We start from the raw sequence: 25,883 nt of genomic DNA on the forward strand, positions 1-25,883 counted from the left end.
CTAAGTTAAAGATAGCATGGTTTTAACCTTTTTGTCTTCTTTTGAGGAAGTTTTGTCTTCTTTTGAGAGAAGAGGAGGCTTTTAACTTATCTTGCTCTAAAAAAATGCGGCAAAACCCGTACTTGAAATTAGTTTTTAGATATGTAGGATGTCCAGAGGGCTAGTGAGAACTGTTGATTATCCGCCAGCTGCTTATTCTGAAAACAGTCACTTTTATTCATACTGACAAAAACTGTATCCTCTGAAAAATGCAGCTCTTTAGAGGAAAAGCTAAACAATGGCATTTTGTTTAATCCTTATACAATGCTTTCTTTACTGTGACAAAATGTGATTGTTTGGGAATGCTAGTTTTTGATGACTATTTGAAGTTAAAAAACATTGCTGGCTCTGATAAAGGTATTATTACATTTTTTTAATTAGAAAAATGTAACCTCCTGAGGCAGCAGTTTTCAGAAGCCTTGAATTGGTGTCCCAGTGGGAAATAAGATTTTTTTTCTTAATTTTTGTTTCAATAACATTAAAATCACTTTAAATAGAACTTTTCAGAACTACACAAATTTCTATGTCTATAATCAAATAAAGATTAGTTTTCAGAAATCTGTTCATTGCCATTGCAACTCAGGATATTTTCATCATATGGTTAATACTAAGTCAACAATTTCTTCAAATAGTCCTCTTATTTTAATTGAACTCTAGGGAAACTTAGTAAACACATATGGTGCAAATGCATGTACTTCTGAATTTAATTACCGTTTTTTGCTCTAATAATTATTTTTGAATGATGCAGCTGCAAAGTCATATAGGCCAGTTATTAAGAGGCTAAAAGGACTTTTAGATATCATTCCTTCTACCTTTTGTTTTTGTTTTTTCCTGATGTGGATGGAATAGTGTTTGGATTGTAGATGATAAGGAATATGTTAGTACTCATTTTCTGTTGGAATGTGACTTTTATAAAACTTAGGGGGCGTACAAACCCCCTTTACCTGACTTATACCTTTCTCTCAAATCCCATATGTACTTTGCCTGTCCTGTCACTTTAACCTTCAGGAGTTTTACAAGTGCACATACGTGTTGAGCAGTCTCTCCCTTTCTGTCTGATTTTTACCATGTTCTTCATGTGGATTCCCCTCCCTTTGCTTGGTTATCTGGGTAGCCTGACCTTATTTTAGCTCTAAGATGAAGTAATTTGAAACTTTTCCATATTTTGTTTTCTTTTCCTGATTTTTCTCCACGTTGAATAGATCACTTCTTCTGTAATATATTACTTAATCCCATTTAATCACTTTTTCTTTTATATATCCTCTAATCTCTGTGAGGGAAAAAATAATGTTTTAGGTTCTATAGTTCTAGTGTCTGATACATTGTGTGGCACTTGGTGGGTGCTCAGTATTTGCTGAATTAACTAATTTAGAAAACTTTAAGGGCTTACAATTGAAACTGGATTAAGGAATAAACAGTATTCTCAGAACCTTCTGTTGGCTCCATGTTCACTTTACTTAATGTTCTTGGAAGTATTTCTAAATCTAGATACTCATTTATTCCATAAACATTTTTGTCCAGGTCCCAGTGTTTTATGAAAAATTTTAAAAATTACCATTAATTTCTTTTGGGTTATTTGGATGATTCTATAATAAACATACTATTTTTTAAAAGAAATTTTAGCATCTTATAAAATAGTCTTCCCAGTTTTCCTTTCTAGTTTTGCTTTTCATTATCTTCTTTCAGCCCTCTAGGCTGGGAGTCCCAGGATTTCACTTTTATTTCAGTAATACCAAGCAAGTAAATATGACCTTGATTAGAAATTAAACTGTAAATTATCTCAAAGTTGCTTAATATCTTTATTTAATTATTCCTTCAAAGTTATTTATAGCATTTATTAATCTACTTCTGAATCATGTTTAAAAGATTCTACAAAAGTGTTATTTTCAAGGATTCTTGGGGAAATGGAAACATTTCTACCCACATACAGTTCAAACAGCTTTGTGCTGCTAGCTCATTAATTTATTCATTTGTTTCTTCTGCCCTTTAATTGATAAGCATATCTGCATTTTAATAGGTTCCTAGGGACATCTGGCTGGCTCAGATGATAGACTCTTGTTCTCAGGGTTGTGAGTTCAAGCTCCACATGGGACATGGAGCCTACTTAAAAAAGTAATAATAATTGGGTTCCTTTATACACATTTATGTTTCCTTTTTAATGTTTATGTAATAGTAAAATGATAAAATACTCTTCTTTTACCAGAGAGTAATATTCATCAAAAGAAACTGAAAAAATAATAAATTACATGTACTTTACCCTAACCTAATGAAATGTGTGATACTCCTGACTTTATTTACATATCTCTTCCCCACATTCTTTTGCTTCAAAATCAAGATTTTCAGATTACTCATGTATACTATAAGTAAAGGAAGTCTAGGAGAGAGGAAAGATAGGATATAAAAGAAGAGGAAAGGATGGATTATATCATTGAAATTCTGTTAATGTGAGAGAAATGTTACTAGCACCTAGTACCATCTTATGTGCATTAGCTTTTCCCAATGTGACCTGTAGTGATACCAAAGTAACATGGGGGAGAGAATGGCATTGGAATGGGATTTAATCTTGACAGGATTACTTGCTGTGGTAATGGATCTTATTTCAACCATTGGTTGTTCCCTTCTATAACATTTCTAGGCATATTTATCCTATAAGTAGAATTAACAGTTTTACATTGACATCTGAATCTACTAGTACTGCTCCATTCTCATCTCCATTGCTTTGATCATTTGAGTCAAAAAGAGATTCTACTTCCTAATTTCTTTTTACTTCCTTTGATGAAAAAGGAAGATCATAGGCAGATTTTGAGAGCTATCTTTATTCTCTAAGTTTTCCATTAATTTTTTTTTCTATGTCTTTCCCTTTTAAGGAAAACAACTTTTTCTTCTGTGTTAGACATCTAGGCTGGGAGAAAGGGTAGTTTTTGCTGGGCCAGTGTTTGAGTTACTGTGGCTTTGTGTTGACAATTCTGAAAGAAAAGGAAACCAGTTTTCCAGAGAAATTTTTCAGTTGGCATTTGGAAGCAGAGTTAGACCACATTTTCTGCAGAAATATTCACAGGAGTCCCATAGAGGTTGGACTGTGAAGTGAAGCTCCAATTTTTTCAGATTGTGCTAGAACCACCAATACCCAGTAGTGTATAGCCAGCAGATCAGAAGACGCTAGGTTCCAGACCCACCCAGGATCTGTGATATACTGTTTTCTTTTTTGTTTTGACTTTTTACCTTTTTATGTTTTGAAACTAGCACACACAAAATATTTATAATGTATGTATATATAATCCAATAGTAAATGAATATTGGAATTCTCACTACTCAAGTTTAAGAGACCTGTCACTTACTGATGTTCATTAGTTAGTTAACTAATTAAATTTCATTAAAGTCTACATTAGGAATTTTTTTTAAGTTTTATTCTAACTACAGATTATATTAAATCAGTATTTGTATCTGATCTTCATGAGGGAACTTCCTATTTGGAATATTTTTATAGTAATTTCAAATGTTTTAATAGAGTGATGTTACATATATCACAAAGTGAGTGCTTGTTAAAGCTGCTCATTTTCTGTCTTATATTTGAAAAACTTTGTGATGAAAAAAATTCTTTGCTAAGGCCAGACCAAACCCCAAAAGTACTGTGCATTTCTTTTCCCTCTACAATAGATTCTTTTTTTATATTCTATTTATATATATTGTTTTATTTCTCCCTAACTTGATTCTAGCCTAAAAACCCATGGGTACTTTCTCACATCAGCTTCTTGGGAGTAGCACTTATGTTTTTTGAAGTTCTGTGTACTGAGTTTTTTTCAGTACAGTGCTTGGTGCAACAAATGAGTGAGCAGTTAAAGAAGGGCGAGTGCTCAGAGTTCTACCACTGGGTGGTGCTGAGCATTAAAGTGCTCATTGTAATTGTTCCCTCCATTACATTACAAGTGTAGTACAAGTCTGTCAGTACTTGGGAATTCTTGGTTGGCTCATAGTAAGTGCAGAGTTGTCTTTTGTTACACGAAAATTTCTTTCAACAAGCTTTATTTACAGTGGTAGGTGGGTTGAAATGAGCTTCTCATTCTCATTAGGATGAAAAATAATTAAGATTTGATTAGAATAGAATATGAATTCTGGCAGTATCAGAAATACCAAAATATGAATTTTGATCATATTTTTCATTTTAACATACAGTTTAACATGCATATGTAACTAGAGAATAATTTGTGGATACCTCTATTAAACTTAAATTGCAATTCTGAAAATTTATTTAGGCAACTTTCAACTGATGTGGTTAATTCTAACTGGTAAAAGTTCATTACAAAGTTTTTTTTTTTTAAGGCATCTTCAAACTAATGACAGTATTAGGAATAGCTGTACATATAGGTTTATTTGTGTTTTCTTAACATTTCTGAGAAAAAATTATTTTTAGTTTATTCTACTCATGTCCCAGAAAAAATAGTAAAACCTCATTATAAACAGCCACATTTAGAGACCTATAAGCTAAAGACTTTGACTTTGTGATGGTGTGTTGCAGAATACTATCACTGCAATAAAAAGCACAGATTTATTTTTTCATTGCAGGCAATGTACAGAACATTAAGAATTCCTTATATAAATAGGTTTTCAACTTTTTTGACTGAGAAAGTACAGCCAAATCCACAATAAGAAATTTACTTTTATTCTTGCCTCAATACATATACAACACATAGCCTATAATAAAGTTTGATGAAATATATGAAAAATTTTTAAAAGATTTTATTTATTTATTTGTCAGAGAGAAGTGGGAGAGAGAGAGAGAGCAAACAAGTAGGCAGAGAGGCAGGCAGAGGCGGACAGAGAAGCAGGTTCCTGGCTGAGCAAGGAGCCCGATGCAGAACTTGATCCCAGGACCCAGGGATCACAACCTGAGCCAAAGGCAGCATCTTAACCCACTGAACCACCCAGGTGTCCCTGAAATTTCTTTTTATTAAAGTTCACCCAGGTCCACCAAATTATTTTACTACCCATAATTTTTATTACCTTCAATACTTAAAAATTGCTTTCCCGTGTACCAAAACAAAGATTGACTAAAATGCTGCCACTGGACTGGAACCTACAATCATTTTTAAGTTTCCCAAGGATTCTAGCTTCTGTTTTATGCTATACTTGAAACAAGTAAGTATGGCTTTGCATACAAACACCAATTTTACCAGCCCTACCAAAAATGTTTTCTAATAAAATAAATTCAACTTCTCTCCAAACCTAAATAAACATATGCCATTTGTCAAAAAGTCCACTCTCTTAAAATATGACCTTATATAAGAGAGGAAATGTGCCTTTGTATCACCATAATAAATGTCATAAAGTTTCAGCATTAAAACCACATACTTTTTGTAGCAATTTTTTTTTTTAAGATTTTATTTATTTGACACAGAGAGAGATCACAAGTAGGCAGAGAGAGAGGGAGAGAGGAAAGCAGGCTCCTTGCTGAGCAGAGAGCCTGATGCGGGGCTCGATCCCAGGACCCTGGGATCATGACCTGAGCCGAAGGCAGAGGCTTTAACCCACTGAGCCACCCAGGTTCCCCCGTAACAGTTTTTCTTAGAACTTTTATGTACTTATTTTTTTTTGTAAGAGTTGAGTTCTTACCAGGTTTACTTCTCTGTTTTTCTACCACAGAAAAGGGGTAAGGGTGGGGGAAGGCTGGAATGACTACTAGTTTAGCCTACTACTAGTGAGTACAGACAGAGAGGAAGTGACATTTAACACTTAACATTAAGGAGAAAAACCAGCTAGGGTATGAGGAAGCCTATTCATGATGATCCCCAAGTCACTGGAAAAGGTCAAATCATATTTGCTACCTTTTCCTGAGAAAGCTGGGAAAATGCAAAATATTTGAGGAACATTTTTATCTCTGATGACTGAAGTAAAATTTTTGGCATGTTTTTCAGGGGGAACTAAACAAAAGATACAGGGAGCTTTTATTTTTGTGGCATACATCTTGCTGGTAGGGCTGGTAGACTTATCTTAGTTGTGATTTAGTTTGATAAACAAGTGTTTATGTGAGAGAGCTTCTTCTAGGTTTGAAATATATACAAATAAGGTAGTTCCTTTCCTTAAGGAGCATAAAATATTGCATCCAAAGTACTCTAAATTTCATTTTATCATCTTTATTTTTCAAGCTGATTAACAGACTTAGTTGTTTTTTTTTAAATTTTTTATTTTTTATAAACATATATTTTTATCCCCAGGGGTACAGGTCTGTGAATCGCCAGGTTTACACACTTCACAGCACTCACCAAAGCACATACCCTCCCCAATGTCCATAACCCCACCCCCCTTCTCCCAACCCCCATCCTCCCAGCAACCCTCAGTTTGTTTTGTGAGATTAAGAGTCACTTATGGTTTGTCTCCCTCCCAATCCCATCTTGTTTCATTGATTCTTCTCCTACCCACTTAAGCCCCCATGTTGCATCACCACTTCCTCATATCAGGGAGATCATATGATAGTTGTCTTTCTCTGCTTGACTTATTTCACTAAGCATGATACGCTCTAGTTCCATCCATGTTGTCGCAAATGGCAAGATTTCATTTCTTTTGATGGCTGCATAGTATTCCATTGTGTATATATACCACATCTTCTTTATCCATTCATCTGTTGATGGACATCTAGGTTCTTTCCATAGTTGGCTATTGTGGACATTGCTGCTATAAACATTCGGGTGCACGTGCCCCTTTGGATCACTATGTTTGTATCTTTAGGGTAAATAGCCAGTAGTGCAATTGCTGGGTCATAGGGCAGTTCTATTTTCAACATTTTGAGGAACCTCCATGCTGTTTTCCAGAGTGGTTGCACCAGCTTGCATTCCCACCAACAGTGTAGGAGGGTTCCCCTTTCTCCGCATCCTCGCCAGCATCTGTCATTTCCTGACTTGTTGATTTTAGCCATTCTGACTGGTGTGAGGTGATATCTCATTGTGGTTTTGATTTGTATTTCCCTGATGCCGAGTGATATGGAGCACTTTTTCATATGTCTGTTGGCCATCTGGATGTCGTCTTTGCAGAAATGTCTGTTCATGTCCTCTGCCCATTTCTTGATTGGATTATTTGTTCTTTGGGTGTTGAGTTTGCTAAGCTCTTGATAGATTTTCAATACTAGCCCTTTATCTGATATGTCATTTGCAAATATCTTCTCCCATTCTGTCAGTTGTCTTTTGGTTTTGTTAACTGTTTCCTTTGGTGTGCAAAAGCTTTTGATCTTGATGAAGTCCCAATAGTTCATTTTTGCCCTTGCTTCCCTTGCCTTTGGCGATGTTCCTAGGAACATTGCTGAGGCGGAGTTCGAAGAGGTTGCTGCTTGTGTTCTCCTCAAGGATTTTGATGGATTCCTTTCTCACGTTGAGGTCCTTCATCCATTTTGAGTCTATTTTCATGTGTGGTGTAAAGAAATGGTCCAATTTCATTTTTCTGCATGTGGCTGTCCAATTTTCCCAACACCATTTGTTGAAGAGGCTGTCTTTTTTCCATTGAACATTCTTTCCTGCTTTGTTGAAGATTAGTTGACCGTAGAGTTGAGGGTTTGCTTCTGGGCTCTCTATTCTGTTCCATTGATCTATGTGTCTGTTTTTGTTCTAGTACCATACTGTCTTGGTGATGACAGCTTTGTAATAGAGCTTGAAGTCTGGAATTGTGATGCCACCAACTTTGGCTTTCTTTTTCAATATTCCTTTGGCTATTAGAGGTCTTTTCTAGTTCCATATAAATTTTAGGATTATTTATTCCATTTCTTTGAAAAAAATGGATGGTATTTTGATAGGGACTGCATTATATGTGTAGATTGCTTTAGGCAGCATAGACATTTTCACAATATTTGTTCTTCCAATCCAGGCGCATGGAACATTTTTCCATTTCTTTGTGTCTTCCTCAATTTCTTTCATGAGTACTTTATAGTTTCCTGAGTATAGATTCTTTGCCTCTTGGTTAGGTTTATTCCTAGGTATTTTATGGTTTCGTGTGCAATTGTAAATGGGATTGGCTCCTTAATTTCTCTTTTTTCTGTCTTGTTGGTGTAAAGAAATGCAACTGATTTCTGTGCATTGATTTTGTATCCTGACATTTTACTGAATTCCTTTACAAGTTCTAGCAGACTTGGAGTGGAGTCTTTTGGGTTTTCCACATATAGTATCATATCATCTGCAAAGAGTGATAGTTTGACTTCTTCTTTGCCAATTTGGATGCCTTTAATTTCTTTTTGTTGTCTGATTGCTGAGGCTATGACTTCTAGTACTCTGTTGAATAGCAGTGGTGATAATGGACATCCCTGCCGTGTTCCTGACGTTATTGGAAAAGCTCTCAGTTTTTCTCCATTGAGAATGATATTTGTAGTGGGTTTTTCATAGATGGCTTTGATAATATTCTATCCCTACATTTTGAAGAGTTTTGATCAGGAATGGATGCTGTACTTTGTGATATGCTTTTTCAGTATCTATTGAGAGCATCATATGGTTCTTGTTCTTTCTTTTATTAATGTATTGTATCATAATGATTGATTTGTGGATGTTGAACCAACCTTGCCAGCCCTGGAATAAATCCCATTTGGTCGTGGTGAATAATCCTTTTAATGTACTGTTGGATCCTATTGGCTAGTATTTTGATGAGAATTTTTGCATCTGTGTTCATCAACAATATTGGCCTGTAATTCTCTTTTTTGATGGGATCCTTGTCTGGTTTTGGGATCAAGGTGATGCTTGCCTCATAAAATGAGTTTGGAAGTTTTCCTTCCATTTCTATTTTTTGGAACAGTTTCAGGATAATAGGAATTAATTCTTCTTTAAATGTTTGGTAGAATTCCCCTGGGAAGCCATCTGGCCCTGGGCTTTTGTTTGTAGATTTTTGATGACGTTCAATCTGCTTACTGGTTATGGGTCTGTTCAGGTTTTTTGTTTCTTCCTGGTTCTCATCATTTTGTATCAAGAAATACTATAAGAAGCAGCCCTACTTCATTGTATTTATCTTGATGTAGCTAACATTTTAAAAATTATTTGTCCTACTAGAAGGGTCCGAAAATAGAGATATTTGCAACTTTATTTTTTATCTTGGTTTAGTATGTATGTTTGCAGTAGAATCGTTTCACTTGTTCTTCTTACTGGAGTAATCATCACAATGAATTCTAAACAGTTGAATCAGGTAGCATATACCTTCGGGACAGCTAAACCCCATGATTCATCCCTCCATCCATCTTGCCAGCCCGCAGGTTTTTCTGAGCACTGGTTTGTGTGTATTTGCCACCAGTATGTGAAGTTGGTAAAGAGTCTCTTCAGTCTTTTCCTCATTTTTTTGGGGGGGGGGGGTTCTTATTAATAAGTTTTGAAAGTTCTTGATATATTCTGGCATATAAGCCCTTTATCAGATATGCATAGTGCAAACATTTTTTTCTAGCCAATGGCTTATTTATTCTTAGCAATGTCTTTCAAAAAGAAGAAATTCTTAATTTTGATGAAACCTGATTTTTTTTAATGAATTGTGCTTTTGTTGTTATAAATAAGAAATATTTTCCTTCCTGAGGTCACAAAGATCTCTGCTTGTATTTTTTTCTAGAAATTTTTTTGTGTTATGTTTTAAATTTAGGTCTAAATGGCTCTTTTTTAGTTAATATTTGAATTTGGTGCAAGTGATACATCCTATTCTTTGTGTGTGTGTGTGTGTGTGTGTGTATATGTGTGTTAGTCACCATACATCAGTATTCTTTCTTTTTTGTGGGGGGGGGCATCTAATTGTTCTCGCACTGTTTTTTGAAGATTGTCCCTTTTTTTTCATTTTTTAAATTGAAGTATAGTTGACACATGCTACATTAGATTCAGGTGTACAACATAGTGATTCGAACTCTGTGTTATACTATACTTACCACAAGCATAGCTACCATCTGTCACCATACAACACTCTCACAATACCATTGCCTGTGTTCTCTATGTTGTACTTTTCACCCCGTGACTTCTTCATTCTTTAACTGGAAACCTGTATTTGCCATTCCTCTTCACTCCTTTTTGCCTCTGACAACCACCAATTTGTTCTCTGTATTTATGTTGTTTCTGCTTTGCTTTGGTTTTTAGATTTCACATATAAATCAAATCTTTTGGTATTTGTTTTTCTCTGTCTTTAACATAATACTTCTAGACCCACCTATGTTGTTACAGATCTCAACATACACTTCGTTTTCTTTATTCATTCATCTATCAGAGGACATTTACCCTGCTTCTATATCTTGGCTATTATAAATAATTGGCAGTCAACATTGGGGTGCATGTATCTTTTTGAATTAGTTTTTTTTTGTTTTGTTTGGGTGAATACCCAGTAGCAGAATTACCAGGTTTTATGGTATTTCTGTTTTTAATTTTTGAGGAACTTATGTAGTTTTCCACAGTGGCTGCACTAATCTGCACTGCCGCCAACAGTACACTAGGTTTTCTTTGTCTCCACATCCTTGTGAACACATGCTTTGGTGTTGAGTTGTATACTTTATATATTTTGGATAGTAACCTCTTATCAGATAAATCATTTGCAAATATCCTCTCCCATTCAGTAGGTTGCCTTTTCATTTTGATGATTTCTTTCACTCTACAAAAGCTTTTTATTTTGGTGTAATCCCAGTGGTTTATTTTTGCTCTTATTTCCCATGTCTCAGGAGACCTATCTAGAAAAATATCAGTAAGGCCACTGTCAAAGAGATTACTTCCTATGTTTTTTTTCTAGGAGTTTTATGGTTTCAGGTCTCACATTTAGATTTTTAATCCATTTTGAGTATATTTTTGTGTGATATAAGAAAGTGGTCCATTCATTATTTTGCATGTAGCTGCCCAGTTTTCCCAGCACCATTTGTTGAAAAGACTGTCTTTTCCCCATTATATATTTTTGGCTCCTTTGTTGTAGATTAATTGACCATATACTTGTGGGTTTCTTTCTGGGCTCTCCATTCTGTTCCATTGATCTATGTGTCTGTTTTTGTGCTGGGACCATTCTGTTTTGGTATTTATTGAATATTTTTATCATGAAAGGGTATTGATTTTGTCAAATGAAGTGTTGGCTGCATTCCAAAATTTTGATATGTTTTGTTTTCATCAGTTCAAAGTATTTTACAATTTCCTTGGTGATTTCTTTTTTGACTCATTGGTGAGTTAGGATGTGCTGTTTAATTTTGATATATTTGTGAATTTCCCAAATTTCCCTCGAATATTGATTTCTAACTTCAATTCATTGTGGTTGGAGAACTTTGTATGATTTTAGTACTTTTAAAATTATTGAGAATTGTTTTATGCCCTAATATCTGGCCTACCTTGGAGAAACTGCACTTGAGAAAAATGTTTATTGTAGAGTAAAATGTTTTATAGATGTCTATTAGGTCTAGTTAGTTTATATATTGTTCAAGTCTTCCATTTCTTCATTGATCTTCTGACTTTTTCTATCCATTAGAGAAAGTGGAGCATTGAAGTTTCCAACTATCGTTGAATTGTTTCTCCCTTTACTTTTTAAATTTTGCTTCGTGTATTGTGGAACTCTGTGATTAGGTGCATATGCTTATAGTGGCTATAGCTTCCTGAAGGAAAATGGAAAATTGTCTTAGTAAGATATGGATCATGTTTTTATTTATTTTATTTTATTTAAAGATTTTATTTATTTATTTGACAGAGAGAAATCACAAGTAGATGGAGAGACAGGCAGAGACAGAGAGAGAGGGAAGCAGGCTCCCCGCTGAGCAGAGAGCCCGATGTGGGGCTCGATCCCAGGACCCTGAGATCATGACCCGAGCCAAAGGCAGCGGCTTAACCCACTGAGCCACCCAGGCGCCCCTGGATCATGTTTTTAAATCCATTCTGCCAATCTCTGGTTTTTGATTGGGATATTCAGTATGTTTACATTTAATGTAATTATAAAGTAGGATTTACATCTGGCACTTAATTTGTTTTTTTATCTCTTCTGATGTCTTTTTTAGTTTTTCAATTCCTGCCTTTTTTTATTGTGTTAAATGGATATTTTTAACATACCTTTTTAATTTCCTTGTTGTTTCTTCTGTATATTTTTTAGTTACTTTTGATAGTAATGGTCCTGCTATTGCAATTAACATCTTAACTTAAAACAGTGTAGTTTAGATTAGTACTAACTCGATTTAAGTAGTATATGAAAATTTTGGTTCAATATACCTTTATTCCCTACCTCTTCTATCATGCTATTGTACTATTATTGTCATACAAATTGTTTCTTTATAGAAGACTGTTAACACATTATTTTTTTATGCAGCTGTCTTCTAAAACAAATAGGAGCAGGAAAGAGTTAAAAATAAAAATATCTTTGGAGACTCAATCTCCTTTCCTTTCCAAGTCTCCTGGACACTCTGTCCATATCTATATTCCCTGTCTTCTGTAAACTCTGTTCTCACGTCCTCTCTTTGTGTTTGATTTCTATCCTGTGTGAAGCCAAGGACCCTCTTGCAGTCCATACTTGCAGTCCACAGTCCAGCCAGCCAACCACATCAAAAGTGTGGACTGCAGGGGCACCTGGGTGGCTTGGTTGCTATACATCTGACTCTTAATTTGGGCCTAAGTCACGATCTCAGGGCAGCAAGATCCAGCTCTGTGTCAGGCTCCATGCTCAGTGGGGAATTGGCTTGAGATTCTCTCTCTTTTCCTCTCTCTGTCCCTCCCCCCATCACGTGCACGCGTTCTCTCTCTCTCTATCTCTCTCTCAAAATAAAATAAAAATCTTAAAAAAAAATGTGGACTACAGTAATACTTAGACTGCAGGCCAGGAATGTCTGCTGCTTCACACACTGTTCTGGTCAACAGAGGGAAGAGTGCAGAGATTGAGAGAATGCATTTAGAAACTTTCATAGCAATTTCATAGAGTCATCTATATCTGTTGAATCTAATAAAAAAAAATTAGGTGTCCTAAACAAAACAAAACATCTTTTTAAAGAGATTTATTTATTTTAGAGTGTGAGTGAGTGTACATGCATGAGTTGGGGGAGGGCCAGAGGGAGAGAATCTTCAAGCAAAATCTCTGCTGGGGGCTTGGGGGAAGCCTGAGGTGGGGCTGGATCCCAGGACCCATGAGATCACAACCTGAGCCCATACCAAGAGTTGGGCACTCAACTGAGCTACCCAGACGCCCAAAAAAATTATCTTTATACAGTTTTCATAATACCTATGTAGTTATATTTACTGCTGCTAATTATTTTGTATAGATTCAACTTATTGGCTACTCTTCATTACATTCATTTCAGCCTAAAGGACTCCTTTTCATATTTCTTGTAAGGCCACTGGCACAGATTCTCTGTTTTTGTTCATCTGGAAATGTCTTAACTTCATCTTCATTTTATTTTCAAGATTTTATTTAATTTGTTTTAGAAAGAAAGAGAGAGGGAGTGAGTGCATGGGGTGGGGGACAAGCAGACTACACCAAGCTGGACTTGGGCCTTGATCTCAGGACTCTGAGATCATGACCTGAGCCAAAATCAAGAATCAGTTGCTCAGGGCGCCAGGGTGGCTTGGTTGGTTAAGCGACTGTCCTTGGCTCAGGTCCTGATCCCAGGATCTTGGGATAGAGCCCCATATTGGGCTCTCTGCTCAGTGGGGAGCCTGCTTCTCCCTCTCCTCTGCCTACTACTCTGCCTGCTTGTTCTCTCTCGCTCTCTCTGTCAAATAAATAAATAAAATTTAAGAAAAAAAAAAGAAGTCAGTTGCTCAACTGACTGAGCCACCCAGGCACTCCTCACCTTAATTTTTGAAGGAAGCTTAAGCTGGATAAGCTCAAGCTGAATTCTAAACTCAATTATTTTCTCTCGAAGCCTTTTATTAGTTCATCTAAGTAGATGGTTATGTCAACTTACAAATAAAGAGCATCTTCTTGGGTAATCTGTATTCACTCTTTCTATCTCTCTTCCCAATCTCCACTGCCCCGTGCCTCCCACCTTCCTTATTTCATTGACCAGAATTTTAGTATTCAATGCTGAATAGATGAGGTGAGAGTTAATATCTTTCTCTTATTGCTGTTATTGAGAAGAAAACATTCAGTGTTTTACCAGAAAATATGTTGATTGTGGGATTTTTTGTAGATAACACTAATAATGTAGAAATATTTTAAAATGTCAATATAAAATGTGAACTCAAGTTCATTATTGGGCAGGAAAGTAGATTGAGAGCCAAAAGAAAATGAAAGATGCTTTGAAGTCACTGTAGGTATCATATGATTAAATTTAGTCATTCTCTTCCTAGTAGTCAAGTGCTTAAAATGCATCTTGAGATAGGTGTATCTTTTAATATTTATACCCAAGCCAGGTAGACTTTCCAGGGAGAAATTCCCCAATATTTATTACATCTTTTTTTACTTCTACTACTACTTTACTTGTTTCAATAAATAAAATTATAACATGTCATAGAAATTTCCCTCTAAATCCTGTTTTCATTCTGGATGAATTACAATCTGACATATTTCAGCTTTCTAGTTAAAAAAATAAATGACCTTTTTACATTTATAATAAAATGGTGAAATAATGAACTAAACTTAAGATTGTATAATCACTAAAATTAGAAGAGAATATATTTAAACTTGGCTACTATTTTGAATCACACATATTTTATCCGATCAATTGAAAGCAGATATTCTTAGAAACATGGGGCATCTGTAGGAGACATGTGTATGGTGTTCATGGAAGATTACCTGTCTGTCTGTCTGAAATAATCCAATAAGCTTGCTTTTTCACAGTTATTCAGGTGTTACAAATTTTTCTTCATGAAAGAAAAAAAACAAATTAATAATTCAGATAAAGACTTGAAATGTGTTTCAAAATTAAAAAAAAAATCTTATCAGTGTTTCTGCTGTAAATAATTGGGTTCTTTTCAAGGTCATTTTCCATCAAGGAAAGTCAGCTCTATTGAATTTTTACTGTTCTTGCAAATATATAGCTTCGAGATATACATAGCTCTGCTTATGTGTAACATCTCTTCTCAGAGGAAAAAAGAAATACATTTAGTTCACATACAGATGTTAAAGGAGTTTGAAGACTATAAGAAATGTAGAACTGTGAATGGATTATGTTTTATTAGAAGTTAATTATTTTTAGCAACCAGGTAGCTAGATTTACTCCAAATATTTGTTGGATGAATGAGTGAATTAATTTGCTGAAAATTTTTAAGTTTTTATCTCAAGTCTTAATCTGTTGTATTCTGTCTTACCTTAAAAAAACAAACAAACCTATATATAGAAACCTCACTACCTCCCCCATTATTCAGAGGCATTCCTTTCTCTTCCCTTGTGAAAACAAGCTCTGCTTCTCAGACTTTTCCATTTCTGTTTAAGCATATTCTCCAAGTTTCCTAGGTTCCAAGGTCCAAAAATTAGTTTTTGAAGAAGAATAAAAACTATTGTTGTTTCATATCATTGCCATCTTTCTATCCTGCCTTTTCATAACATCTCCACATGTTCAGTTTCTTCTTTCCATATCAATCTAAGTAGACCAGATTTGTTCTAAAATACTGCCTTAGCCATGTCAGCGCCTTATTCAGTTGCCTTCTGTGAACCCTAACAGAGTAGATGCCATGTCTGATTCTTGGAATGGTCTCCAAGGTAGTACTGCCAATCTGGCCCTTTGTTTTCTTTCTTCTCACCTTGGATTCTCCAAGAGCAACAATGAAAATCAATAGCAATGACAGTACTCATAAATAGCACTTATTTAATATGTGCAGGTACTGTCTAAGCACTATTTTGAGTGTTTTACATATATTAAATCGTTTAATCCTCATAGTAACTCTTTAAGTTGGGTATATTATCAGACTTATCTTACAGAGAAGTTAACTTACTTGCCTAAGTTCATACAACTTATATGTGACAGAGTCAGAATTGGAATGCAGGTAATCTTGTTCCAAGCTTTTATATTTTTAACTTCTCTGCAGATCTTTCTTTCAGTAGCATTCTTTATTTAGTAATGTCAATGTTTTATTTTGTTTTTAGTAGACCTTGCTAGGTCCTGACTTTTGTTCTTTCTCTTTATCATATAAGAAATTTCCCTCAACTCTTTTCTACAGTTAGCCCCAATTTTTTCTCTTTGTTAAAGTGTAATTCATGTTCCATAAAATCTGTGATAGGCATTTCAGCCCACTAAATATTTTCCCTCTAAGTTTCCAAAAACTCTGTGGCAGTATTTTAGCACTTTCCTTCTTGGCTTTAAACTCTGTTTTGCATAGAGGTTTCATTTGACCTACAAGGTTTTATGATCATGTTGTCTTAAGTTTTGATGATTTCTCAGTTCAGTTCCTTTTCTCACACATTTGTAAAATGTTTAGTAAGGTTCATAATTTTCGTTCTCCTCCTGATTCATTGGGAAACCCCATGCTTTTTTTTTTATCTAATCAGATTAAAAAAAAAAATTGCAGCTCTGTCTAAATGCGATTGTAGGGCACTTTTACCTACCCATTTTTCCTCCTTTCTAAAATATAGAAAAGAACACCTATTTTGTTGAGGTGTGTTAGGTATTAGAGATAATATATGTAAAGCACTAGCATATAGAAGCTTCCTTTATTCATTAGAGCTTTTAGTCTGGAGCCTTGTTACATGTATCCTATCAACAGTTAACTCCCAACTTCTCAATCCTTCAAATCCCATAAAAGATCTCTACTTGCAATCTGGACAGCTCAATCAGTTCTTCTTACAAGACTTGTTTTATTAATGTCAGTATTACCAATTTGTCCACTCTGGAAATAAGATGAACTATTGTGTCATTTCCAGGGTTCCTTTTCGAACCTTACTGAAAGTTTTTCCATTAACAGTTTGCTATCTTCTGACATGCTGGCTACTTCCTATAACAAGCCAGCAGTTCCATATTACTCTAGAACTCTTGGATAGGTGCCGCCTGGTCTACATAATTTAGTTGCAGCTAATTTTTTTATTAGAGCTAAAATATTTAGAGCATTTACCACAATTTGAGCTAAAGGCTTTGATCAATCTCCTTTAAAAGGCAGATTTGCAACACAATTCAGAAGGCTTTTTCATGAAATTTTCAGTTTTGATGTCTCTCTTGGAATTTAGGTTTGTTCACAGTGCATGTTTTTTATTCGTCAATCTTTGAGTTCTTTGCCTCCATCTGACACCATGTGTGAGGTTGCATTTTATGAATGTGAAACTTTGCACATGTTTACTAAGTTGATTTAGGTTTTATTTGTGCCTCGTGTTCTGAAAAATACCAGCTGCTGCTTAGTTAAAAATGTAATTTAATTTGACTTGATGCACACGTTTTGTAGTTCATAAACATGGATATAGTTTCCTTGTTTGTATTCATAAGTCTGTGGGTCCATATGTTAATGTTTTCTTGATTTAATTTTAATACTTTATTTTGGAGATCAATAAAAACAACAAAAGCCTTAGGGAAGACTTCTTGTTAAATTTTTGAAAACATGTTTCTAATTTCGGGAAGTCACACTTGTACATTCAAAAATCCCTGCCTATTTTAGTGGTTTTCTAAGTTTTCTATTTGAGGGATTTTATTGTTTTGTTAGCAGAGAACAGCTTTTGGTATTGATCTAATATTATATTGTATTTATGGAACCAATTGCATTTTGGATGTGTGAAGGAAACATTTCTCCTCAGTTGCTTCATGCAGTTTTAAGAATCTAATGGCTAGATTTAATTACACACTTGGCAGATTGTTGTAAATCCAATAATTTATATTGGTGGTTACTAACATTTGGGGGTTCAGAAAGCCTTTTGTAAAATTAATGATGGTTTTATCTCTTCCTACCAGAAAAGCTCACACGTAGACAACTACAGGAGCTTTAAGGACCCCATGGAAGGTTTTTTTTTTTTTTTTGTTTTGTTTTGTTTTTTTTGAAATGGGATTGTGTGTGTGTGTGTGTGTGTGTGTGTGTGTGTGTGTAAGGTACAATATAAGATCTTTAAGAAAAATGAAAATAAATTGATATAAATGCTGTAAGCAGGGAGCGGTTATGTGGGTGCTTGAAAAAAGGTGCACAGCAGGGCATGAAACAGGACAGGCTTCATGAAGATAATGAAATTTGAAGGCCTGATAGACATTCAGAAGACAAAACCTATTCCAAGCAACATACTAGCCTGAGCTAATAGAGAGGCAAGAAAGTGCCTGACCTCTTTGGATATCCATGAGAATCCATGAGAGCTCTTTCAGAGCAAGGATTGTTTCTAATTCACCTTTGAGTTCTGCACTGTGCCGCACAGTACCTTATATAATTTTATTATGTAAACTCCACAAATACTAGTTGAATTGAACTTTTTTTCCCACTCTTTATCATGGTTCCTGAGACCACCTTCCTGTGTGTCCTATTGTGTTGTATCACAAATATGTATTTTGCAGGGAAACAAGTTAAATCATGTAATTTCAAATTACATGATTTTTTTTTTTTTAGCCGAATTCACTGGCTTTAAAAAGCTTAAACTTGTTTTTTTTTTTTTATCAGAAAACAACTTTTGATATAAATTTTATATTTCTTAAATTGTATCTCTGGCAACATTTGTTTTTTGAATGTCTTAAACATTTCTCCTCAGTTACTGGGTTAGCTTTTTGGGAGCAGTTAAAATGGTCATGAAAGCATCAAATAAACTAATAGCAACCCCAAGCAAGTATACATCTGTTTAACTAAAAGCTAAGTGAAGTCTCTTCTGCTATGGTAGTAGAATGAATAAATAATAGATTAATATATAAGTAATAAATAAGATTTAGAATCTATAATATCCTTCTTAAGAGTATTTTTTCCCTCCCCTTGAAGAAACAGTACTATCTATGTGGAAGAAGTTTTGGAGCTAGCAGGTTGTCAATTTTAGCTGGATACTTAAAAATGCACATGTAACAAAAAAAAAATGGCAAACTTTCTTGATTTTTGACATTTTCTTGCAGGACTAATAAACATACCTTATTAACAGTTTTATTGGCTGGTTAATTTTCTTGCCATATTCCTAACATTAGAGCAGTAGGTCCTGTGTTGGTGAACTATTTATGCTACTTTAATCAGTTTTTAGAAAACCTCTGCCTAATTTTCTTTCTTGTGTTTGTAATGTTATAATGTGGGCTATTAATTTGTGTGCATGTTTTATACATTTACTCTTGAATAAGGAATATTAATGTGCGCCTGCTCTGTGAGGCTGTTTCACAGGTGCTTTTAATTCCTTGAGGCACTCATCAACTACAGACTGGGTTTTTATTTATTTATTTTTTCAATGATAGGATAAAATTATTCTGATTAATCCACATGAATAAAAGTAATTTGTCCAAGTTTATTCCCCTCTAAGCAGCATATATTTGAATGTCCAAGGGCTGATGAATCTTGAGCATGATCATAGCAAATCTCTATGTGTTAGAGCTAGGTGGGTTTATTGCTTTGGATTCTTTAGTATTTTAGCTTGTATCTATCCTTTCTTTGTTTTTCATTCACTTCATGCCATGAATGAAATCAAGAAAATATCCAAAGTCACTGATTATTATAAAATATGTTATGTTTCAAGAACATATTTGAGATCTATTCTTAGATACATACGTAATCTAGTCCTAGACACATGGTATAGACTTGCTGGTTTATGTTGAAGTTGAGGGACTATATGACAAAGCAGTCTTTTCCTCATAATTGTGATTGTTTTCTGACTTGCAGGTTTTAAATGCACAGAGAGCAGGATACAAAGCAGCCATAGTTCACAATGTTGACTCTGATGACCTCATTAGCATGGGATCCAACGACAGTAAGTACAGGTATCACTTTTCTTCTCTCCTGTTTGACAGATCTTTTTGAAACTAAAACTTAACAAGATTTCCCCCCACTCTCATTTTCTTTTTAAAAAGCAAAATTTCTTTTCTTTTAGAAAGGTAACTCATCCTAACCCTCTTGTGACAATTTTATTCATACTGAAGTAGAATTGTTTTTTTCTGAACAGTTAGTTGTCTTGTTTTCTTTTAACTTTGTGTTTCATTTTAGAAGATGTGTTGATATTTTGGCAAAAATCAAAGCTTTAAATAGAGATAAACATGCTGAGTTAAGGATCCCATAGGAGAATTCTGGTGATTTCTTTATAGAGTTACAATATTAAATGTTAGGGTATGTATCTACACTAGGTAGCTACTGTATTCTTATAGAATTTCAAAGCTACATACTTGTGCTTTCTTACACCAGTTGGTTATTAGCTTCTTAACATACATTGACATGCCTATAGCTTTTCATTCAAAATGAGAATGTTTTCCCTTATTCTCTACTAAATACCAGCTTGTAGGGAAAATGAGCCAATTTTAACCAAATAACTGGCTTTAACCAGTGACTTTTAAGCTGTATGCTTTCACTTAATTTGGTGAGAGTGGTAAAGGGTATCTTTTGTTATGTTAAGGATGTGACTTTGGGACTCCATCAAAGGATGAGGGCTGGCTGCCAGGAGAACCAACCCTGTGATGAGAGGGTTGGAGCTCTCAGTCTCCCCCAGCCCCCAATCTGTGGAGAGATAGAGGACAGGAAGTTGACTAGATCTCCAGTGGCCAGTGGTTTACTGTGTAATGGAGCCTCCATAAAAACCCAAAAGGACAGGGTTCAAAGAGCTGCTAGATTGGTGAACACATTGAGATTTGGGGAGAATTCTGTGCCTGGAAAGGGCATGGAATCTCTACATCCCTTCACGTACTTTGCCCTATGCATCTCTTCCATCTGGCTGTTCCTGAGTTCTATTCTTTCATAATAAACTGATAATCTGGTAAGTAGATTGTTTCTCTGAGTTCTGTGAGCTACTTTACTAATTAATTGAACCCAAGGAGGGGGCTGTCAATGGAACCTCTAACCTATAGCCAGTGAATCGAAAGCATATGTGATAACCTGCACTTAAAACTGGTGTCTGAAGAATTGAGGGCAGTTTTATGAGACTAAACTTTTAACCTGTAGAATCTGATGCTATCTCTAAGTAGATAATGACACAATTGAGTTGAGTTGTTCCATGGTGTGGCGGATATCCCCCACATATCCATTGAAAATTGGGTTCAGACCCCAAAGCACACTGCCAGCATCCATGATTAAGTATTTTATTTTTGTTTTTCTTCTAGCACCTAACCATAATACCTCTGGCTACTAAGTGCCATTGAGTCTCGTATGCAAGAAAGAGCTTGGAGCAAAAAGCAGACATAAAGCTATGGACTGGTATCCTACATTGGAATATATTTAAGACTTTAAATAATTAGATCCTCAATAGGAAAGATTTTGGAGTCCTTAACTAAATTTTTTATAACTTAAGACGCTGTTTGTTGTTGTTGTTATTGTTTGAGTAGAACCCTTTTCTTCTTACCCTTAGAATCTGAGGTAAAATTATAACTTATAAAAAGTAAAATTTGGTGGGATGCCTGGGTGGCTCAGTGGGTTAAGGCTCTGCCTTCAGCTCAGGTCATGATCTCAGGGTCCTGGGATCGAGCCCCACATTGGGCTCTCTGCTCGGTGGGGAACCTGTTTTCCTCTCTCTCTGCCTGCCTCTCTCCCTACTTGCAATCTCTCTCTCTCTCTGCAAATAAATAAATAAAATCTTAAAAAAAAAAAAGTAAAACTTGGTAATAAGTTCCTTCATTAATTTCCATATATATTTTAAATTATTATTTAACATTCTAGCTGACTAAATCATTAAAATGCATGAGGTACCCTTGGGAGGATCTAGCATTTCACAAAAAGTTTGACCATCACTGCTGGGAAGTAGAGGAATTGATGAAGGTACTTGACTTACCAAATAAACTAGTTCTTTTGGTACTGCAGATTTGACATGATCTTCTTCCCCTTCAGCTATCTCTCTTAAAATATATATATATATATGCCAGGTCAGTAACTTTTGTTACCTGTATACATTACTAGCAAAATGGAAAGCATAACTACTCAAGAAAGGGTGTGAATTTAAATTGACACTCTCACTTGTATCAGCTGTATAACTTTAAGCAAGTTACTTACTCCTTGTGTGTTTTGCTGAAGTCCTGAGCCCAGTGTTTAGCAGGCTTCAAGATCTCAGGTGTTTTGAGTTAAACAGATTCATATTTATAAACTATTTACTCTCTTTATATGTTTTCAATAAAAATTTTGCAAGCAGGAAGTGCCTGTTCCCTCTAACACCTATTTTGTCTTTGTAATACCATGAAACCTTTTTGTGGTAATCATGACAGTTCCTAAGGAAAATGTGTTAAATGTTAAAAGTAGCACACAACCATGTAATCCTGTTGTTGCCATGGAAATGTTCCAGTTGAGCTATTACATTTCAAAGATTGCTCAGAATTTTGGTTCTTTATTGCTTGGATTATTTCTGTGACATTCTGCTCTATCCCTGTGTATCTGTGTTTGGAACATTTCTTATATTCAAAAACAAATGTTGTAAAGATCTTTACTATTTGCAACATTGCTGTTAATTGGAAGAAGAAAGGAAAGCATGGATTCATTAAAAGAGGCATGTATCTATTCCCTTTTTAAGGCTTAGTCTATAACCACCAAGAATATTGCGTGTATTCTAGAAACAAACATTGTAGTATCTGGAAACAAAAGGAAGTTTTAAAAGCCCCTTGCTGCCAACATTTCACACAAGGAATTTGTCTGTTTTTATTTCAGCTAGGACATAGGATGGGTTAACTCAGTGAGCCAGTAATATCTGTCATCTTCAGGAGGCAGCAGAATGTGATAGAGAAAACACCAACTTCAGAACCAGGAAATGTGGGTTTATTCTTCTAGGTTAGTTAATATATGAATTTTGGGAGAGTTACTTAACCTTTTAAGCCCTTTACTTTCATCTGTAAAGGTGTGTATCATTTTTATTTTTATTTGACCTGACAAGGTTGTGAAGATCCTGTGAGAGAGGATATGTGAGAAAACCCATGCCATGACAGAGTTGCAAGAGCTTAGATTAGGAAGCGAAGCCTCAAGTTTGAATCTAGGCTGTGCAAATTCCCAATTGTATAATCAGGGCAGGTTATCAATATGTCTGGGTTTGTTTCTTCTCTTTTTTTCCTTGCTGTCTTCCTTGAACAAATATTTTTTTTGACAGCCTACTCTTCATCAGGTACTATTTTAGCCACCATGACTACAGCAGGTAATGATATACTTTAAGGCTCTGTTCTCGTATCTTTCAGTGAAATAGCAGAACGCAGCAGTTATTGTGGCTTCTGGGTACTGCCTGCTAGGGTTTTAATTGCAGCTGGATCACCTGCTAGCTGTGTGACCTTGGGAATATTTTCTTACATCTCTGTTACATCTCGGTAGGCCTCACCTTTCTGATATGTAAAATGGGGATGATAATAGTACTTAACTCATTGGGTTGTTATTGAGGATTGAATGAATTCAGACATAGAAAACCTCTAGAAGACTGTTTCTTAGTGGTTTCTTATCATTACATAATAAATACATGATAATATAATTATTAGATATTTTATAATAGTATTAATAATCATTTATGGCTATTATTACTGCTATTATTACATTCTAGGGTGGGAGAGAGGAACACACAATCAAAGAGATATGCTATATGTCAAGTAGTGATAAGTGCTATAAAGAAAATTATGAAAAAAAAATTATGTCAGGGCACCTGGGTGGCTCATTTGGTTAAGCAACTGCCTTTGGCTCAGGTCATGATCCTGGGGTCTCGGGATCCAGTTCTGCATCAGGCTTCCTGCTCAGCGGGGAGTTTGCTTCTCCCTCTGACCCTTCCCTCTCTTGTGCTCCCTCTCTTTTGTTCTCTCTCTAATAAATAAATAAAATCTTCAAAAAAAAAAAAAGGAAAGAAAGAAAGAAAAATCCATGTTAGGCTGAAGGGATATAGGGTGGCAGGGACGAGAGGAGGCTGGCCATTTTAGATAGAGTGGTCAGAGGAGGCTTCTCTGAGGCTTTGACATTTTAACATAGGTCTACAGCAAGAGACTGAGCCATGCAGATTTCTGGAGCAATGTTCCAAGGAAAGGGAACAGCAAGCAAATACAAAGGCTCAAAGATAAAGTATATTTGGTGTTTTCAAGGTATGACAGAAAGCCACAGTGGCTGAAGTATATGCAGAGAGAGTGGAGAGAATGAGGTTAGGGAAGGCACTAGCGGCAGGATCGTGTTGTGTATTTATAGGACTTTGGAATTTGTTATGTGTAGCTTTTAAACAGAGATGTAAGGTGATCTTTTATTTTAAAAGGATCACTTTGGCTGTTCTTTGGAGAATAGATTGAAGGTGGAAGGTGGGCAGGAGTGCCAACAAAGAGACAAGTCAGAATGTTCCTGCAATAGCCAGGCCAGAGGTGATGGTGATCTGGAGTATTAACAGTGGCTATGATAAGTGATAGAATTACGGCTCTGTTTGAAGTTGATAGGATTTGATAGAAGAAATAAAGAAATTGAGGAGTCAAGAATGATTCCAAGGTGTACAGCCCACGAAACTAAGTGAATACAGAATGCTGTTTACCGAGGAGAAAGACAAGGAGTAGAGCTGATTTTGAGGAAAGAGCCAGTGAGAGTTCCATTTGAGAAACATTAGATTTAAAACCTCTATTAGGCAGGCAAGTGGAGATATTGAACAGGCAGCTGGATATATGAATCTGGAGACGTTGGGGTTGGCCATCTAAATTGTATTTTGTCTATGATATCATGACAGTACTATTGGCAGTGTATATTTCACAGAGTTTTGTGGATAAGAATTAAAATTTAGTGTTTTTTAAATTATTTTGTGAACTAAAAGATGTTTGGTTCAGTATATAAATAATATTGCAAAGTCTCCAAGATGACTTTTCATATTTGTATACATTTTACCCCTTCTTCTGACTGAAGTAAGGAGCTTTTTACATCTCTTTAGATATCATAACTCGAAGAAGTTCTGTTACTTCCAATAATTATTGACATGACAGAATATCTGAGTTGTATCATTCAGTGGAAAAAGCCTATACATTTTTCCATTATTATATGGTCCCACTGATATAAAAATACAACATTTTTATTGATCCCACTGATATAAATATAGCGATTAAATATTCCTTTACCAACCATTTTGGATCTTGCCTTCCTGGGGCTTATATGGGATGTGTATATGTGAAAGAGGGGTAGGGATGGGAAGAGTGGGAGGAAGCGAGAGAATGAGCAGAAATGAATAATTATATTTACATTAAAAAAAAATCTAGAAGTAAAAAAAATATACTCTACCAGGATTTTATAACTTTAAAACTTGTTTTTAATGGGGCGCCTGGGTGGCTCAGTCTGTTAAGTGTCTGCCTTTGGCTTAAATTGTGATCTCAGGGTCCTGAGATCAAGCTGCATTGGCTCCCTGCTGGCGGCGAGTGGGGGGGCGGGGAGGTCAGGGATCTGCTTCTCCCTTTCCCTCTGCCGCCCGTGCCCTGTGCTCATGCTAAATTCCTCTCTCACATAAATAAAATCTTTGAAAAAATTATAAAGTGAGGCCTGCTAATATTTTTTAAAGAAACTTATTTTTATAAAGATTAAAGAAAACATATCTGCAGTAGTTTAGGTTGGAGGAGAGAGGTTGAAAATAAAGGGGGGTATAAGGGAATTTGGGGGGTAATAGAACATTCTGTGTCTTGATTGTGGTGGTGGTGGTTACATAACTGTATGTGTGGAAACTCCTAGAACTGTTTATTACTTCAAATAAAACCTTTCTCTTTGGGTGGGAAGGATAATGGTTGTGTTTGGTTTTCTTCTTGTATCCCCCCCACCACCACCTTTTTCAAATTTGTGTTTTTTGGAGAACAAAGTTATTGTGAAAAATGTAATGAAAGTAAATGGACTTTCTCTAAAGCCAAATTTGTTAAATTAACTCACAGCCAAAAATAAGACTGCTTTTTCTATTGTAAATTTTAGAGGATCTTCCTGAGTAATGGGTAATTTTTACAAACTTCTCTT

At 35.4% G+C, this 25,883-nt stretch overlaps 1 protein-coding gene across 6 annotated transcripts in view; it reads left to right on the forward strand.

Annotated features, from left to right (window-relative positions):
• Positions 1 to 25,883, forward strand: part of RNF13 (ring finger protein 13) — a 157,948-nt gene that overhangs the window by 71,967 nt on the left and 60,098 nt on the right. For 5 of the 6 annotated variants that reach the window (XM_004755530.3, XM_004755528.2, XM_004755527.2 and 2 more), the window contains one exon: positions 19,659 to 19,746. In XM_004755530.3, the coding sequence (XP_004755587.1) occupies positions 19,659 to 19,746 (88 nt within the window). Of the gene's footprint in view, positions 1 to 19,658; positions 19,757 to 25,883 lie in introns of all 6 variants that reach the window. The other variant, XM_045088511.1, reaches the window with a different exon arrangement.

The sequence above is a fragment of the Mustela putorius genome, unplaced genomic scaffold, assembly GCF_011764305.1.
Source record: "Mustela putorius furo isolate JIRA1106 unplaced genomic scaffold, ASM1176430v1.1 tig00003834_pilon_pilon_pilon, whole genome shotgun sequence".
Classification (NCBI taxonomy): domain Eukaryota; kingdom Metazoa; phylum Chordata; class Mammalia; order Carnivora; family Mustelidae; genus Mustela; species Mustela putorius.